At 42.0% G+C, this 20,132-nt stretch overlaps 1 protein-coding gene across 4 annotated transcripts in view; it reads right to left on the minus strand.

Annotated features, from left to right (window-relative positions):
* Positions 1-3,794: 3,794 nt before the first annotated feature.
* SEPTIN10 (septin 10) overlaps positions 3,795-20,132 on the minus strand; it is an 82,482-nt gene continuing 66,144 nt past the window's right edge. For all 4 annotated transcript variants that reach the window (XM_059688372.1, XM_059688373.1, XM_059688371.1 and 1 more), the window contains 3 exons: positions 12,195-12,327; positions 6,640-6,821; positions 3,795-4,997 (listed from right to left, as the gene is read on the minus strand). In XM_059688372.1, the coding sequence (XP_059544355.1) occupies positions 4,982-4,997; positions 6,640-6,821; positions 12,195-12,327 (331 nt within the window). In that variant the 3' untranslated portion in view covers positions 3,795-4,981. The remainder of the gene's footprint in view (positions 4,998-6,639; positions 6,822-12,194; positions 12,328-20,132) is intronic.

Raw genomic sequence — 20,132 nt, forward strand, 5'->3', positions numbered from 1 at the left:
CTGGGAGGCCTCAGGGCTCCGCTTGACACCAGGGCAGTGAGGCCTCGCTGCTCAGCTGATCCCGGTGCCGGGAGGCCTCGCGGCTCCGCTTGACACAGGGGCAGTGAGGCCTTGCTGCTCTGCTGATCCCAGTGCTAGAAAGCCTTGCTGCTCTGCTGATCCTGGAGATGGGAGGCCTCGCTGCTCTGCTGGTCCCGGTGCTGGGAGGCCTCGCTGCTCCACTGATTCTGGTGCCAGGAGGCCTCACGGCTCCGCTGATCCCGGGGCGTGAGGCCTCACCGCTCCGCTGATCCTGGGTTCGGGAGGCCTCACGGCTCCACTGATCCTGGTGCTGGGAGGCATATTACCCTTTTACTATATAGGATAGAGGCCTGGTGCACGGGTGGGGGCCGGCTGGTTTGCCCTGAAGAGTGTCCTGGATCAGGGTGGGAATCCCGCTTGGGTGCCTGGCCAGCCTGGATGAGGGGATGATGGCTGTTTGCAGCTGGTCACATCCCCTTCAGGGTGGGGGTCCCCACTGTGGTGCCTGGCCAGTCTGGGTGAGGGGCTGAGGGCCGTTTTCAGGCTGGCGGGCGACTGAAGCTCCCAACCTTTCCTTTTTTTCTTTTTTCTTTTTATTCTGGGATTTATTTACCTTCTATGGCTGTTACTGGAACTGAGAGCCGGCTTTAGCTCTGAGGCTCAGCTTCAGCTCTGAGACCTCGGCTGCTGAAAGCAGGTATCTGGTTTGTTTGGGTTCTATAATTGAAACACTGTTGCAACTCCAGCTCGGCAGGCTGGCTGAAAGCATGGGGTTTGTTTAGCTTCTATAATTGAAACACTGTTGCAACTCCAGCTCTGAGGCCTGGCTGGCTGAAAGCAGGTTTCTGGGGATTGTTTAGGTTCTATAATTGCAACTTAGTTGCTTAGAGTGCAGCTCAGAGCTGGGCGGCGGCAGGCGGGGAACCTTGGCTTCCTCCATCACTGGAGCAAGCAAGCCTCCTGTTTGCTTCAGCTGCCTGGCTGCCAGCCGCCATCTTGGTTGGCATTAATTTGCATATTGCCCTGATTAGCCAATGGGAAGCGTGTAGGAGGTACAGTTAATTACCATGTTTGTCTATTATTAGATAGGGTACACTAGAGGCCTGGTGCATGCAATTCATGCACAGGGGGCGGGTGGGTGATGGCTTAGGCCCGCTCCCTGTGGTTCTCTGCTGTCTGCAGGGCCTGCTTGGCCGCTCCTGGGTCGCCACTGGTGATGGCCAAGCAGGCCCGCTCTCAGTGGCCGCCCCCTGGGACTGGAGGACTCCAACAGGGCTGAGAAGACTGGGCACTGCCATCTTTGTGTGAGAGTGATGGTTAATTTGCATACTACTCTTTTATTAGATAGGACTAGTGGCCTGGTGCATGAAATTCATGTACATTAAAAGGGAGTTAATTAGAGGAAATATTTTAATGTTGCTATTTGCCCTTTCTCTGTAATAGAAATGTCAGAGATGAAAGAAAATTAGTAAAATGTATATGAAAATCTTCATCCTGTCTGGAACACGCTGCCAGACCCAGAGTCAAGTCCCCGCCCACCCGTGTGCACTTTGAAATTGCGTAAGACCCAGACCTGGCCAGCCCCACCTGGTGCCAGGCGGGGGGCGCAGACTCAGGTCCTCTGCCCCGGTGCCACGCAGCCTCAGGTCCCTGCTGATTGCTTGTTGTGGCTCATTACGGGAACCTCACCTCCAACGTGGGTGCAGCCACCTTGTGTTACGGGAACCCTGCCTCCGCTGTGGGTGCAGCCATCTTGTGATGGCTTGACAGAGGGTCAATTTGCCTATTACCTCTTTATTATATAGGAGGCCTGGTGCACAAAATTCATGCACGGGGGGGGGGCCCTCAGCCCAGCCTGCACCCTCTCCAATCGGGACCCCTTGGGAGATGTCCAATTGCTGGTTTAGGCCTGATCCATGTGGGATTGGTCCTAAACCAGCAGTTGACATCCCTCTCATAATCCTGGACTGCTGGCTCCTAATTGCTCACTTGCCTGCCTGCCTGGTCGCCCCTAACTGACCCCCCCACCAGCCTGATCACCCCTCACTGCCTCTGCGTGCTGGCCTGATCACCTCTAACTGACCCCCTGCCAGCATGGTTGCCCCTAACTGCTCCCCGCTGCCGGCCAGGTTGCCCCCAACTGCATTCTCCCTGCTGGCCTGGTCACCCCTAACTGTACCCCCCCTGCTGGCCTGATCTCCCCTCACTGCCTCTGCGTGCTGCCCTGGTCACCCCCTACTACCCCCCACTGCTGGCCTGGTTGCCCCTAACTGCCCCCCCCCAACTGCCCCCCTGCTGGCCTAGTCACCCCTCACTGCCCTCCTGCCAACCTAATTGCCCCCATCTGCCCCCCTGCTGGCCTGGTCACCCCACACAGCCTACTTGTTCAGTCATTTGGTCGTCCCTCACTAACTCTCATGCCAGCCTGGTTGCCCCATGCAGCCTACTGGTTCAGTCATTTGGTTGCCCCTCGGGCTGGCCCTGGGTGGCTGGGCAACTAGCATCTGAGGCTTGCCTGAGCATTGGGCTGGCCCTGGGCAGCTGCGGGGTTGGGGGGACTGGGTGCCGCCATCTTGTGGCTGTGGGCACCGCCATATTTGAGGGCGTGGCAGTCAATTTCATATCCCCTCCTTATTGGCTGTGGGTGCCACCATCTTTGTGATGGCATGAGGGTCAATTAGCATATTCCCTCTTTATTATAATGCATTCGGGGGTTCCCCTTAGCCTGACCTGTGCCCTCTCGCAGTCTGGGAGCCTTAGGGGATGTCCAGCTGCTGGCTTAGGCCCTCTCCCCATGGCCAGCAGTCAGACATCCTTAGCAGTGCCATGGAGGCATGAGGCTCCCACCACTGCCACTGTGCTTGCCAGAGCCCAGCTTTTGGCTGAGCAGTGCTCCCCCTGTGGGAGCACCAGAGGGAAGCTTCTGCGTTGAGCGTTTGCCCCCTGGTGGTCAGTGCATGTCCCAGTGACCAGCTGTCCCGCTGTTCAGTCGATTCGCCTATTAGCCTTTTATTATATAGGATTTTTAATAGATTTCAGAGAGGAAGGGAGAGGGAAAGTGAGACAGAAACACCAATGATGAGAGAGAATCATTGATCGGCTGCCTCCTGCACACCCCTACTGGGGATCAAGCCCGTAACTGGAGCATGTGCCCTTGATCAACCTGGGACCCTTCAGTCTGCAGGCTGATGCTCTATCCCCTGAGCCAAACCAGCTAGGGCTGTAGTGTTAACTCTTTTAAAATAAAGTCGTATACAAAAACCCGAATGGATAGACTACATTAACATTCACATGGTGTCTGAGCACACGTCTTCTTGACAGCGAAGCTTGAGTGAGCCCCCTGTTAAGTGAGAATCGCAGGCAGCTTTCTACAACCTTTTTAACTGGAAACTCAAATGACTTCAAACATGTCAACCTCCAATCTGGCATTTAAAAGGAACTTCATATGAGTTTAGGACAGCTGTTTCATACAGTTTAATATGATATGACTACAAATAACCAGCATGTGCACCACATCCCCGAGCTTTGGGGACACATCCTCCTTTGCTCACACTGGGTGCTGTGGCATTGGCTGGGCTCTGTACAACAGGTCACCTGCCTGCAGGGATGCCCCCGCCTCTCCTGCTCTCACCTTCCAGAACTTGAACATTACTTATCCTGAGAAGAAGGTCAGAGCTTTTTCTGTGATACTTACTTTACTACAGTTGAAAAAGCCTGAGAGATATTTGTGAATTTCAAATATAAAAATGGGAAGTAAAGTATTTGTCCAGATAAATTGTGCTAAAAAAATGAAAGGTTTTATTTGCAACTTATACAACTTCATAAAAAAAGCACTGTTCAGAATCTAACATAGGCTAACTTAAACATTTTGTTGCCTGAAAAATACTGGTAATATACTTGTTTTAAAATAGTTCAGACATACAATTAAATGAACTTTGATAAAATGTTTCTTAAGATGACAGCTTCTAAACAGAAAAATTAATGTAATTTAAACACATTTTAGTAAATATGCAGATATATTTTATTTGTCAAGAGTAAATGTCAGTTTTATTTAGAATATTTAGGTACAAAAAATAAAAAATTATTTTTTATTTTACCTATGACTGTTAAGAAAAAGTTAATTGTTCTGAGACTACTACTAAGGCACTGATATGAATTATCTAAATGTTTATATCTTTAATATTCAGATGCTCATAGCTATTTTCTTAAAAATATTTTTAGTAAGGTAATTCAATCTTATTTTTCCCTTGGAAGACAGTTTTAAGCAACAAATATGTAATACATCCTAATAAAAATACTGTGATAACACCGATTCAAAAGTACTTATCACTAGAAAAAGGGTTTATATACGTGGGTGTTTTTACTTTTAAACTTTTTTTTTCATCATCATACATCAGCCACAAGAAAGTGTACTGAAGCATGGAAGACCATCATATTATATAAAATTTTATACAAAAGCTTAGAATCATGTTACTAACTGGATAATTATATCAAAAATTAAAAAGTTCTATAAAACTATTGAGCTGTTAGAGTTTTAGGTACATAATACATTTTAAAACATATTCTCGAAATTTTACCTTTAGTGCACAAAACACAAGCTTCACCTTAGAACGCAAATGCAGCCAGCCTGATGTGAGCGAGCTCTCTGCCAGAGGCAGTGGTGGCTGCGGTGACGCTCTGCAGAGACAGGAAGTCGGCAGCAGAGGCAATGATCTCGATCCATCACAAACCAGCAGCTTAAAACTTCACAGCAGTGGATGCATAAGTTCTATCACCCACTCTGCTTATGTATTGACCTCATACTTGAAAGAATTTTTCCATAAAAGACAGTAACTGTGGCCATTTGCCAGATATAAAATAACTGATACAGCAAATACATTGAGCAAGAAAATCACAGCATATTTCTAACTTTTTAATAACTTTTGCTTGTGATGATCTTCTGTGATCTGGAACCTTTGTTTTACATAAAATTGGGGCTGAAAAAAGAGAGAGAAAAAACTTCTGATTGGTACAATATAAAATCAACTAAGAAATAAAAATTATTAGAATCAATGGTTTTACAAAGCTTTTCCAGAAAGAGCAAATATACATCTAATGTCTATAGGATATCTAGTTATGGAACTTTGAAAAGAAAGGGAAAAAACACCCCACCAAAATCTATTTTCTTCTGGACGAATTCTGAAACTATGGGCTTGGACCTGATTTTGTCATCAACAGCTCATACTAACGATTCTCAAGTGGAGCAGGGTGATAATTTCAACAAGGTAAGTGTAAACTGACTTTCATATATGAAATAAATATGGGGGAATCCAATTTTAGTAACACTGGATTAAGATAAAAAGATAAGTAAAAGATCCCAGAGCTTTGTAATAAAAAGCAATAAATTGTATTTATAGTTTGTCTTTTAAAATTCAGTGCTTGAATAAACATAGCTATTATTCATCATATTATGCTTGCTATGGACCAGGCACTGTGCTAGGCTCTGGGGATGGATACATCCATGAACAAAAATAGATCGATGCCCTCATGGAGCCAATGTTAAAAGTTCATACATGAGAATTCTTCTTTCTTTCCCCCCAAAGCAATAAAATCCACAGGTCAATTAAATATACCAAAACCCTGTGGATTACTTCTCCACGGCTCAAAAATAGAAAGCTAGCATGGATTAGCATCGTTTTCCTAACTATTCTCAAGTGGAGTTACAATGATCTGAAAATGCTGGGTTTGAAATCAGACCTGGTTTTGAAATCGACAATGGAAGGGTTGCTCTGTAAGGACATAAGGAGGACAGATGCTGCTAGAGCAGCGACAATTGGAGAAACCGAGGCAAAGACCACAATGGAGAATTTGCAACAGCACAAACAGGCAAACTGACAAGGACATATTAAGTGGGAGAAATAAAATGAAGGACACAAAGTACAAAAGAGGAATAAAACCTTATTTTCTAAAACTTTGGTAGTTTCGATTGTGACACATACCCCAACCTATAAGCCTTGAGAATATCATCCAAATGCTACTCATGCCGCCCCATTGTACTGGGACCCTCTCTACCTTCCTCTGCATCATTGCGTCCACCATTGGTTTCATAAGCTCTGACATCAAAGCACAGGAGTTCACATCGATAGCCTGGTTCCCTTATTAAAATAAAAATTCTCACAAAATCATTATCAGTAGTATTTATTAAAATAAAGTGAACCTAAGAATTAGTATTTTTAAATCAAATATTATTTGACATCTATGATTCCACAAGAAAGCATACAGCTTCCAATTAGATAAGAAATTCAATGTAACTAATGGTAGGTCAGCAGTGTATTAGAGCCACAGGCTTGGCTATAAAATAAGAGCAGCCGACTTTTCCCCCCAAGTAATTGATGTATTTTACATTGTGATGTGTTTTTATTTCATTCATTCTTTCATTTTGCCAAATATTTAATGAGCACCTAATATATGCCAGGTGCTATTGTAGATGCTAGGGAAGCAGCAGTGAACAACAAGCTGACCACAGGAGGCAGACAAGGAAAAGGAAACAGACAGAAGCACAATAAAGATCAAAGAGGGCAATGAGAGGGAGACGGAAGGGGCGAGGCTACCCGGGGTGGGTGGTTGGAAATGGCTTACTTCTTACGGTCTTTGTCCTTCTTCAGGTTGCTGCCCATAAAGGTCTGGTTCTGGTATATCTCGGAGGTAGCTTTCTTTTTAGAGAAAGAAATTATTTCTTCTTCCAAAAGTCTTCTCTTCTCCTCAAGCTTCATTCTCTCTTCTTGGTGAACTCTTTTGAGGTGCTCGAATTTGGCCTGCAGCTGGGAAACAAAGTGCAGCTCTTAGGAGTGACACAGAATGGCTGCAGCTGGGCAGGGGTGTCCTCCCACTTAGAGCACACTTATATTTCATGCTAATGAACACAACAACTGCACAAGCCAGCAGCTGCACAGGGGTGTCCTCCTGCTTAGAACACACTGCTAATTCATGCTAATGGACACAACATCTGCACAAGCCAGCAGCTGCGCAGGGGTGTCCTCCTGCTTAGAGCACACTGCTAATTCATGCTAATGGACACAACATCTGCACAAGCCAGCAGCTGGGCAGGGCTGTTCTCCTGCTTAGAACACACTGCTAATTCATGCTAATGGACACAACATCTGCACAAGCCAGCAGCTGGGCAGGGCTGTTCTCCTGCTTAGAACACACTGCTAATTCACGCTAATGGACACAACATCTGCACAAGCCAGCAGCTGGGCAGGGCTGTTCTCCTGCTTAGAACACACTGCTAATTCATGCTAATGGACACAACATCTGCACAAGCCAGCATCTGGGCAGGGCTGTTCTCCTGCTTAGAACACACTGCTAATTCACGCTAATGGACACAACATCTGCACAAGCCAGCAGCTGCGCAGGGGTGTCCTCCTGCCTCAAGCACACTGCAAATTCACGCTAACGAACACAGCATCTGCACAAGCTGCCTGGTGGCTTAAGTTCGTGCTTCAGAAAAAATTTAATTATGAATTTGCCTTAGCAACTTTAATTTTAAATAAGTTCCCATGCAAAAAAAAATGCATGAACAAAATATAATGAAAAACCATAGCCTCAGGAACAAACCTGTTTTTAAAACACGACCTTTTCTTGAAGTTTTTATTTTCTTGCTCTAGTTTCTCCACAAAGCCTCCTTAATTAGATTTTCTAAAATCTATGCTTAATAAAGGTAAAGAACACAAATTACAGAAGCAAGTTATAAAAAGGAAAAAGAAACCCTTATTTTCCAAATTAAGTTATCATTGGTAGTGAGGAAGCTGTTAAAAGTTATACTGAAAAATCTGTTTGGGAAGTTAAGTGTCAATTGTCAATTAAAATCAAGAACCTTAAAAATTGATTCTATTTTTCCAGTCATTGATCTTCTTGAAATTTAAACTAAATCAAGAAACCCTAAATTCAGAGAAATAATACTCACTGTAGTATGTACCCCATAATGGAAAAACAGTCTGTGTCTAATAGAAATAAAGTAAAACCATAAATTTATGTTGAATAACTCAATGCAGCGATGAAAACGAGTTTTACAAAAGTTTATAACATTATAACATGAGGTTTCCCTGGTTAATTGGTGTTAATCTGAAAACAAATCTGGGCACTTCAGTGTACTCCATATGAATCCTCTGTGTGCCGTGTATATAAGCACAACATTCTAACTCTTGATTTAAAGAAAAAAAGATACCTTTTCTCTTCTGATCTCCTACCCTGATTAAACAAATGCTAAATTAGTCTTTTTAGTTTTAGGCAGCAACCTAGCATTCAATGAAAAGTAAAACTTGGCTTCCAAAGAGATGGCATATAATAGCTGAGGAAATAGAAATACACTACTAGCAACCAGAGGCTGAGGGTAGAAACTGGAGAGAGCTAAACCCCACCCTAATAAACAGTAAATGTCCCATATATGGAGCAGTGTGTCCTGAGCCAGAAAACCCGACGGAGGCCTGAGACGAAGGTGGAAGAAGCTGAAATAGGTGAGTGACCTGCTGCCTTAGATCCTTTCTGAGGGGGCCATTTCAGAGAAGCACAGTACTTGATGCTGGTTTATTAAATGGTTTCTGCTTCTATAAAAAGGTGTGTGTGTGAGTGCACATGTGTTTACAGGGCGGAACTCATCCAGCTGTCACTCCCATCAGTGGTATAAAGTCTACAGCTCTCTGAGCACATGTGCGTCCCTTGTAAATATGGGAGAGGAGCGGCGTGGAGGCTGAAACAGAAACTGAGGCTACAGGAGCAGATCTGTATTATTGTGAATAGAGACAGAGAACTGATTACTTAAATGGGTTCTTTATAAACCTACATAAATATCTCTAAAGGTTTATATATAGAGTGCTTCATATATTTCATTCCTGAGGTTGATAAAAATTCCAGGAAAACTGTAACAAGAAAAATGTTTTAAATGGGGGAGTGGGAAAGGTGTGAATGGGAACATTATTCATATTATGTGGCATTCACAGCTTTGATAGCAACAATCTATTCCATGTACATGAAGCACTCACTCACAGTTCCATTAGTCACTGCAACAGGCATTTATTCAAACGTACTTTCAAATACTAATCAAAAAAGTTAAAAACAGTACACCTTTTGTGCTCCTGATAACTATTCACCAATGCTCTTAAGACTATCACCAAATTGCTGTATCTTTTGTCAACATTATTTCTAAGAATGTCATACATTCTGATGTTCAATGATCCTTTTAAACTTATCAATTTTTAGAAACAAATGCTAAAGACAGCATTCCTCTTTGATTGAACTAGATCAGTGATGGCGAACCTATGACACACGTGTCAGAGGTGACATGCGAACTCATTTTTTTGATTTTTCTTTGTTAAATGGCGTTTAAATATATAAAATAAATATTAAAAATATACATCTTTGTTTTACTACGGTTGCAAATATCAAACAATTTCTATATGTGACACGGCACCAGAGTTAAGTTAGTGTTTTTCAAAATGCTGACATGCCGAGCTCAAAAGGTTCGCCATCACTGAACTAGATTATCTTTACTGTGAGTTTTGTGCCTCCCAGTGGCCTTTTTGCAATGACTGCCTGGAAGGCGAGCTGCCTGTGCTCACTGAGAAGTCACCTTGGGCCTCAGTTCTCGGCTGCACCTATGGTGAACCCCTCCTTCCTGCCCTGTATTATAAGTCTTCTTCCTGTATTCTCATGTTCTGTATTTTTACTGGAGCTGTATTTTTACTGGAAATCATATACAAGACTTTTGAAAATAAGGCCTAAATTAAATGAAATATTAACGACAGAGTAGACATATATAAAATGGGGAAGTAGTAATGATGTAATGATGGTTATGTGCTTTATTGGAGGGATAAATAAAAACTGTACTTTTCTTGTAGTAGGGGAAAAAGAATGGGAAATCGTATAATACATAACATGCCTCATTAGTACATTCAGAATGATGTAATAAAGATGTAAGAAAGACAACATTCAGACATTATCTTGAGATAACATTTGTTCTGTGCATCTCCCTACTCTAGTTGTCTATTTAATGTTCACAACATTTTCAATTAATTATATAATAAAATCCAGTTTTATACAAAATATAAATTAAGAGGTATTTGTTTTATAGCATTGGCAAGGATATTTTAAATAACAAGGTCTCCTAATATGGAATTAAGTAATGTTTTGGGTTACCAAAATTATCTTTTTGTTGGTGACTGCCAGTATCTTATTGACATAACTAACTTTAAAATGTTGGCAGTCAAGTATTGGGATCAAATATCCCAGTTTACCCTGAAGAGATTTGGTTTGCACCTACTTATTGCCCCAGTGTAATTATTAATAAGCCTCCTTTCCCTCTAAAACCATCGTAATTAAGGCAATAACGTATCCTGTCTTCCTCAGCCCTGGAGTAGATGATTCTAGTCTCACGGAGAAATGATGATTGACTAGACGCCCTTCTTCAGCAAACTGACCGTAACTCTGTCAAGTATCAATAACAGTGGCTTAACAGCATGAAAAGTGGTCATGAAACAAGCAGGCCAGTAATCTATTGTCTCTAAAACTACATAATTAAAAGTTTAAAACTCCTGTGACAACTTATTGTTGGTGCTTTAGTTTCAAATTAACTTCGTTTGTTTAATACATACTCTTTCTTAAGCATTTGAATCATAAAAATAAAACTCTACAAAGCACCTAACAAATAGTATTCCTCTTTTTCTTTCAATCATTTAGTCACCTGAATTTTTAACATCCTTTTAAATAATAAACATTTAAGCAAAATATTTTTATGTGGAATTTTAAAAATTAAAACTTATCTATACACCACTTCTACAACTTTTCTCCTCACTGGAGAGACAAGGAATCCTAATCTATGAGAAACTCTTGGAAGAATTTCATTCACTACCACCTTAAAGACCAATCCACTGATTAAAAGAAAAACCAGCATCCTTATTTCCTACTCGTCACAACTCCTTCCTCCTCAATATTTGTATTTTAAAATACCTACAAAGTAGGGACTAGTTTAAAAGAGAATAAGAAACTAAAGAAACAGAACACCCAAATGCAATGAGACCTGTGATTTAATTCTGGTTCAAAAACAAAAATCACCAAACAAAAAGAAATAATAATAGACAATCTTGAGACAACTGGGGACATTTGAATATGGATTAGCGATTAGGCGAGATTATGGCATTCCCATTAATATTCTTAGGTGTTAATTGGTACTATGGTTATGAAGAAAAATACACCTAACCTTTAGAGATGCACACTGGTGTGTCTAGAGATAAAGTGCCATGATGTCTCAACCAGCGTTCAGATTACTGAGAAAAATACACCTGCATGTACATACACATAGATACCCGCATGCACACACATGCACAACATACGCACATGTAAAATAAAAATGGCAAAATGTTCCCTACTAAATCTAGGTATGGGAAGGACACAGGTGTACTCTGGATTCACTTTTTTATTATCTGAAATTTTTCAAAAGACCAAAATTCAAATTATAAGTAGGATATATTAGATTATTTTACTAAACCATTTACTATTTAAATATCAAGTACTGTAAGTGTACCTGACATAATAAATTTGTAAAAGTAATTACAAATAACTCTTCAGGGACTCTTGTGTTATCAAGGTCACTTGTATTAACATTTCTGTCTTCTAGAAATTTTTTTGCAGCTCATCCTTTTTGAGCCTCATTTGAAAATGCGGCCATTTACTTAAAAGTAGCCATTGCAATTAGGTCTACAGATCTATAGAAAATAGCTTAAAAATAAAATTAAAATTGTTGCTTGAAGAATGAGAAGCAAACAGAACTAAAGGAATTCACTGCTGATGTTTAGCTGTGCCAAAGGTCATTTAGGCCAAAGGTCATCTAAACTCTCAAAAAGGGCTTTAGCAAGCCAGAGCTACACATTTCTGGCTCCTGGTTAAGATACTTAAAATACTTCTTAGTAATCTGGTGCATTACAAGTTCTTGATAAGCCACTTCTAAAGGATGACCATTTGCTCATAATGGCCAAAATTGATTTCAGACTACAATTTTTTAAAAGACTAGGTGTATAAAATAGCTAGTTTTTAAAGAATAATAAGTAGTCTCCAAATGCACCTCAACTAAATTGAGATAAATCCCCCAAATTAATAGGACACCTAAAAAAATGCAAATCCCAACAAACTAGTGTACTTGCCTCTCTTTCAGCTTCTTTTAGTATGGCTTCTTTCTCCTTCACCCGGTGCACAAACATCTGCTTCATTTCATCTTCCTTCCTCTGACGTTCCCCATAAATTTCGTGTCTTTTGGCTTCATAGGTCTCTTGAAGACTAAAAAGTTTTTATAGTAATCTCATGTTAAAAATGTGGTGTAACAAACTTGCAAAAATTCAAATATCTCATAACTATAACATGTGCCAATATCCTCCCACATACAGCAACCTGAAACATGAGATTTCCCATAGCAGAAAACATACAAAGCCACAGTGCTACAGCTAACAGAGAGCACTAAGAGTTTGAAAACTGCTTTATCAAATCCTTCACAGTAAGTACTCGCATTTTACCTCAAAGGAATTCCTTTCAATCTTTGTTAATTGGCATTACTGTGTCTGGAGACCTCCAAGTCCTGACATCATCTCTGACTCTTCCCTTGTTCTTAAATCCATATCTGATCACCAAGGCCTGTGAACCTGAAACATCATCTAAATCTAGTCTTCTTTTGATTTCTACAGTTTTCCTGTTACAGGCCAACTTGATCTTTGTGATTTTCTGTCTTCACTACTACAATAATATCCTAATTGATCTCTGCATTTTTAGTTCTCCTTTCTTGAACTTAGTTCTTCTTGCCACTCCTAAGAGTTTTCACCAAAACCACCTAGCTCACTACCTTTTCCTCTGCATTAGTTTATCTACAGAATAAAGTCCCACCTCCTCAGAGAGCACTTAAGGAACTTCACAATGTGACCTAATTCCACCTTTCCAGATTCATTTCTTCCAAACAAACCCGAACCCCCTTAGGTCCCAGCCATACCGGCCTATTCACTCCCTCAAGCATGCTACATGCTTCATGCTTTAATCTGCCGCACCTCAGCTTGCACCTCCTCTGCTTCCGATGCTACTGCCCCCTCCTCTACCCAGCTCTTCCTTAAGGCCAAATTCAAATGCAACTTCCACTCTAAAGTCTTCTCTGATCTTCCCATTTGGAACTAGCTGTCCCTTCCAAGCACTCCCATGGCATTGTGTTCACACCTCTTCCCTGTCATTAATAGCCACCTACCTCTCCTCTAACAGACAGACCATCTTTATATTTGTAACCCCATTCTGCAGCAGAGCTCTCTAGACATTTCAGTGTGTTCATAAAAGTTCATTTAATGACAGAAATTGTCAGGATGTTGAGCCAAATTTAACTGAGCAGAGCAAGGACTGTCCAAAAAAAATATGATAAATTGCCCTGGCCGGTGTGGCTCAGTAGTTGGAGCATCAGCCTGTGCACAGGTTTTGGGTTCGAATCCCAGTCAAGGGCACAGACCTGCGTTGCAGGTTCAATCCTGGCCCCAGTTAGGGCTCCTACAGAGGCACCCAATTGATGTTTCTCTTTCTTTCTCTTTCCTCCTCCTACCTTCTTTTCCACTCTCTCTAAAAAGCAATGGGGGGAAATGTGATAAATTAAGAAATTTTAGGAAAAGAACCCAAGTCAGTACTTCCGGAAGGAGAAAGCATGTTTAGGCCCTATGCAGTATAACTCTATACAGCTGGGGTTTTGTTTGTTTGTTTTTAAACTTTTACAAATTGATTTTAGAAAGCAAGGGAGAGAGAATCATTGCATATCGGGAGGACGCTCTTTTTTTTTTTTTTTTTTAAATAAACACCCTTCATGGTTAAAGAAAAAAAAAAGAAAAGAAATTTTACCAATTTAAAATACTATAACTGGAGAAGTAAATATTTTAAGTATAGAACTCTATAAGTTTAAGGAAAAATAAAGAAATGCTGCATAGTAGTTACCATGGCTGCCAGTGAATGTGTGGTACACATAACAGGCATTCCAAGGAAGACCAGATCCTGAACACTGTCTGAGAGCATGGATGGACCCAGAGAACACCATGCTCAGTGAAATAAGCCAGTCAGAGAACGACAAATACCATGTGGTTTCACTCATATGTGGAATCCAAAGAACAAAATAAACTAATAAACAAAAGAGAAACAGACTCAGATAGAGACTGACAGCTGTCAGATGGGACGGAGAGGCAGGGCTAGGTGAAAAAGGTGAAGGGATTAAGCAACAACAACAACAAACACAGACAACACTATGGTGATTGCCAAGGGAAAGGGGGAATGTGGGGAGATGGGAGAGGGTAAAGGAAGGAGGATAAATGGTGACGGAGGAAAGACTTTGGGTGGAAAACACACAATACAATATACAGATGATGTATTATAGAATTGTACACCTGAAACCTACATAATTTTATTAACCAATGTTACCCCAGTAAATTCAATAAAAATTAAAGAAAGAGTAAAGCTTATAAACGTACAAAATGCTCTGGATAATCATATACGTGCTTCAACTTCAAGGAGGCATGCTGAAATTAACTTTAACTAAAAGCATTTTAGTTTTTAACAGGTTTCTTGTTTTTCTGTATTTGTTCTGGTAGTATTTTAAAGAAGCCTCTAAATCTATCAGGTTACTTTCACCATTTTCAGAAACCTCACCACATTCTGCTGGTCTTACACTGGGCTGGTAGCCTTTAATGACAAACTTGGTTTAAATAATGTCTTGAATTCATAGCAAATTTAAGTTTTTAAAAATTCTTCTTAATCTACTTATATAAGCACTTGGAGTTGCTTAGGAGGAAAAGAAATCTACCCAGTAAAAAGACCTAACATCTGTTGATTAGTTGTTAGCAGCGAGCTACTTGTCTGGGTTCCTTTCATTAATTCCGTGGCAACTAAGGGCAACCGGGAAGAACATGCATTAATACTCTGCTTTACAGGTAAGAAAACTAAAGAGAGGTACAGTAATCTGCTCAAAGTAACACAGTTGGGATACGAGCCAGAGCCAACCTGCTCGAAAGCCATCCTAACCGCCATGACAGACTACGCTGAAGTCTTAGCAAAAAGATAACAGAGATGGGTGCTCTACATTTCCACCTCACCACAGCGCTTTCCCAATGGACAATTAATACTAACAATAGCCTAGGTGGTCATCACACCCTCACGCATCACGCCCTAACGTCGTCACAAGATAGCCATCACAGATGGCCGTGCGCATAGTAGAGGTGGGGCCTGGTGGAGGAGGCGAGTCGCAGCAGACGAGGGCAGCTGTGGGCAATCAGGTCAGCAGGGGAGGGCAGCCGTGGGCAATCAATCAGGCCGGCCGGGGAGGGCAGTTGGGAGCAATCAGGCCAGCAGGGGAGATGAGTTGGTGGCGATCAGGCCAGCCGGGGAGGGCAGTTGGGGGCAATCAGGTCAGCTGGGGAGGGCAGTTGGGGGCAATCAGGCCGGCAGAGGAGCAGTTAGGTGTCAATCAGGCCAGCAGAGGAGCGGTTAGGGGGCAATCAGGCTGGCAGGCAGGTGAGCGGTTAGGAGCCAGCGGTCCTGGATTGTGAGAGTGATGTCCAAGGGGGTCCCAGATTGGAGAGGGTGCAGGTCGGGCTGAGGGACAGCCCCCCCATTCACGAGTTTCGTGCACTGGGCCTGTAGTGTAAATTATAAAGCTAACTGCAAGTACAGAAGTCTTTCAAAAGGCGGTAAAGAAACCCTTAGAGCTGAAAGGAAATGGTTTATAAAGTTAGTGTTATAAAAGTAATGCTACCATTTTTTACTATCAAACGAAAATGAAAAATAGTTTCTTGCTATACTATTCTAGTAGCTTGTTGTCATGAATGTTTAATGTAATGTATTACTATAGTTGCAAATATCATTGATTTAAAGCAAAGTTGAAGACCAAACAGGAAGAAAAAATGCTCAGATGCTCATGTTCACCAAGAAAACCACTGCAGTCCCTGCACTTTGTGCTCCATGTTGGTCCTGGTCCTCATAAACGTGATGGGCTTTTTCTATTTCTACTGTTGACTAAATACTTACAAGTTCACTATTTACTTATAAACACTTTCAAAGACACAAAATTGTATGACATAAAAGATTATGTGAAACACTTAAACAAGTCTAAAATACTACCCAACCTTCCACTCAAACTTTAGGTCTCTCACACTTCAAGGTCAGTGATTTGTATACACGTTAAAGGTGATTGACTGTAGGAGCAAGACTGGTTATGTCCATCTAGAATAACTTGGGGATTTAAGTAGGTTTATAAAAGCATGTTTCATACAGCTTAAATAACTGAAGATCAGTTAATTAAGATGCTAAGAACATAATGCCAATTACTTGAACTTCATAATAAACGGATAATCAGTGCAGGCAGATTAGGACACTAACTATGACCTGGCAGAAGTACTCAATAAATGTAAATGAAAAAGAAACTAAAAGAGTAGCTATGAAGAGGGCTAGTAAAGAGAAAGAACGGCCATCCTAATAGGTTCATGTAACTATTTTTTTTACATAGTAGAGGTCTGGTGTACAAATTTATGCACAGGTGGGGTCCCTCTGGGTGGCCTGTGGGGATTAGGCCACCTGCAGCTCCTACCTACTGCACCCACTCATCCCAGCCCCATTGCGCCTGCCACAGGCTTGCGCCCAATCAGTCCCAATCAGTAGAGGCTCCTGCCACTGCCACAGCAGCATTTGCCAGCCCTGCTTTGGTGCCCTCCTGAGGGGGTATAAAAGAACAAAAGGACAGTTGCAGTACTGAGGAAGGAATCACTAAGAAATAATTTTTTAAAAAATTAAGTTAAATGAAAAAATAGCAAATAAAGTTTCAAAACATATAATAGAGAACTGAAATGCATAAATATGTCACAATATATATTTATATACTGTATATGAGGCCCCTAGAACCATAAGAAATGCAAAAAATTCACTGTTAACACATTCTCAAATTACCCTCTTAAAAATCAAATTGCTTCCCTGTGGGTCGTGTGCCCCATGTAGGGAACCACTGTTCTAAACATTCCCTTTGAATCTATAGATCTTGGCCTATGTAGTCTTCCAACTATTGCTCTTTTTGTTTTAGATGGAGTGGTCTCCATTATTTTCAAAGAACTGGAAAGGAAGCAACTGGATTGTACTGCACTGCTGTACTTCCACAGCAAAAACCTGATCCTCAACTTCAACACAGCTGACCTCTTCTTTTTTTCTTGAGACCCTCTTCACTTGCTGGTTTCCCTCCTTCTTCTACCCAAGGCTTCTCAATCTCTTCTGCCTCTCCAGCTAACAAATATTAGAGAAACTCAAGGCTGTTTCCAAGGCACCTTTCTTTCCAGATGTACTTCTCTTTCCAAGTAATATCATCCATACTCATATATTCAATTAACCATCTTAAGCTAATTTCTTTGGTCTAGCCCTCTCCTCTAAGCTCCAAATAAATATCCAAAGTGCCATTTGACATTCTCACTTGGATATTTCAGAGGAAAATTAAAGTCAACAGGTACAGCCCTAGCCGGTTTGGCTCAATGGATAGAGCAGCCGTGGGCAAACTACGGCCCGCGGGCCAGATCCGGCCCGTTTGAAATGAATAAAACTAAAAAAAAAAAAAAAAAAAAAAGACCTTACCCTTTTATGTAATGATGCTTACTTTGAATTTATATTAGTTCACATAAACACTCCATCCATGCTTTTGTTCCGGCCCTCCGGTCCAGTTTAAGAACCCATTGTGGCCCTCGAGTAAAAAAGTTTGCCACCCCTGGGATAGAGCATCGGCCTGCAGACTGAAAGGTCCTGGGTTCGATTCCAATCAAGGGCACATGCCCGGGTTGCAGGCTTGATCCCCAGTAGGGGACGTGTAGGAGGCAGCCAATTAATGATTTTCTCTTATCACTGATGTTTCTATCTCTCCCTTTCCCTTCCTCTCTGAAATCAATAAAAATTTCAAAAAATAGAAAAAAAAAGAAATAAAGTTACAGGTACAAACCTCAGCTTATGATTTCCATCATGCCAGTTACTGCTGTCCTCCCACCCCTCCAAAAAAGTTAGTCTTCCTCCAGAGACACCTACCTTAATGAATGGTACAAACATCTAACTGGCCAATGAAACTATAAATATAGAATAGAAGTCTTCCTCTAGCATCTTCTGGCATCCCCTACCTTTTTAATCTTATTATAGCTAAACAATCACTAAGTTCTTTCAGTTTCATCTTTTAGATACTTTTCAAATTTCATTGCTGTTTCTTTAGTCCCAGCCACATCTCCTAACTGGTTTCTCCTAAGGATCTTTGTACACTCCTTTAATACCTTCCTTATATCACAGCTAACAGTGATTTTTTTATTTATTTTTTTATTTTTTTTTTAAATATATATTTTTTTAAACATATTTTTTTATTTTTTTACAGAGAGGAAGGGAGAAGGCTAGAGAGTTAGAAACATCGATCAGGTGCCTCCTGCACACCCCCTACTGGGGATGTGCCTGCAACCCAGGTACATGCCCTTGACCAGAATCGAACCTGGGACCTTTCAGTCCACAGGCCGACGCTCTATCCACTGAGCCAAACCGGTTTCGGCAACAGTGATTTTTTAAATGTAAACATGTTATCACTCCTTCAAGGACTTTGCCTTTCCCTTAGGACAAAGACAAAATCCTCCCCAGAGCCTCCATGGTCTTACTCCTGCCTACCTGTCCTCTCAATCTTATGCCATCCCCAGTCTCCTTTCCGGAGGCCATTTGCTCTCTGCCTTCAGATCTTTACACATCTTGCTCTGCTTTCCCCATGTTATTATAGCTCAAAACAATAATTGCCTCAAGGAAGTCTTCCCTAAGTTTCTGGATTAAACCAGGATACCCTCCCCCATTATACACTATCTGCCGTTTAGTGCACATTTCACAACTGGGATTTGTTATGCAATTAGTTGATTTTTCCCACCCCAACAAGAACATAAACTACAACATGGTCAGGACCAAGTGATCATAGTCAGTATATCTGCAGCACTTAGTCCACAGCCTTGTAAACAGTAGACACTTTAAAAATACTTACAATTTTACACAATATTATTCACAGTTGAATCCCCAAAAAACTTCTTCCCAAGTTTCTACTCAAACTCTTCATCCAAATCCTATATAATAGAGGTAATATGCAAATTGACCATCATACTCTCACACAAGATGGTTGCCCCCATGTGGACACAAGATGGCTGGCAGAGGAGGGCAGTTGTGGGTGATCAGGCCAGCAGGGGAGGGCAGTTGGGAGTGACTGGACCTGCAGGGGAGGGCAGATGGGGGCAACCAGGCTGGCAGGGGAGGGCAGTTGTGGGCGATCAGGCCAGCAGGGGAGGGCTGTTGGGGGCAACCAGGTTGGCAGGGCAGGGCAGTTAGGGGTGACTGGGCTGGCAGGGGAGGGAAGTTGGGGCGACTGGGCCGGCAGGGAAGGGCAGCTGGGGGCAACCAGGCTAGCAGGGGAAGGCAGTTGGGGGTGATCAGGCCGGCAGGGGAGCAGTTAGGTGTCAATCAGGCTGGCAGGGGAGTGGTTAGGCTGGCAGGCAAGCAAGCAGTTGGGAGCCAGCAGTCCCAGATTGTGAGAGGGATGTCTGACTGCTGGTTTAGGCCCGATCCCTGATGAGTCCCAGGTTGGAGAGGGTGCAGACTATGCTGAGGGACAACCTCCCCCACCCCCCCAGTGCACGAATTTTGTGCATAGGGCCTCTAGTATTTAATAAGCAACTTAAGTCTACCAGACCTGAGGCCCTGAACCTAACTGACCCATTTACCTGGGCTCCTGAGCATTAAAGAGAAAAAACCAACATGGTATAGAAAAATGTTAGTTACATGCAAACAAGTGGTTAGAATAAGATGGAACTTGGGGACATTGTAGAAAATAGATCTACCTTTCATTTACCTTTCATCTAGCGCCAATATTCCACATTTGTGTGGAAATTACCTAAAAATCGGTACAGCGGTCTGGTAGGGTTAAATTTAACATGTCCCAAACCTCTCAATTACCACACACAACACCCAAAATCTAGCCCTTCCCCAATCTTGCTCTTATCAATAAACATCAACACCATGAATCCAGTTTCTTAGGTCACAATTAGTGA

Source organism: Myotis daubentonii, chromosome 3 (genome assembly GCF_963259705.1).
Source record: "Myotis daubentonii chromosome 3, mMyoDau2.1, whole genome shotgun sequence".
In the NCBI taxonomy this organism is placed as follows: Eukaryota; Metazoa; Chordata; class Mammalia; order Chiroptera; family Vespertilionidae; genus Myotis; species Myotis daubentonii.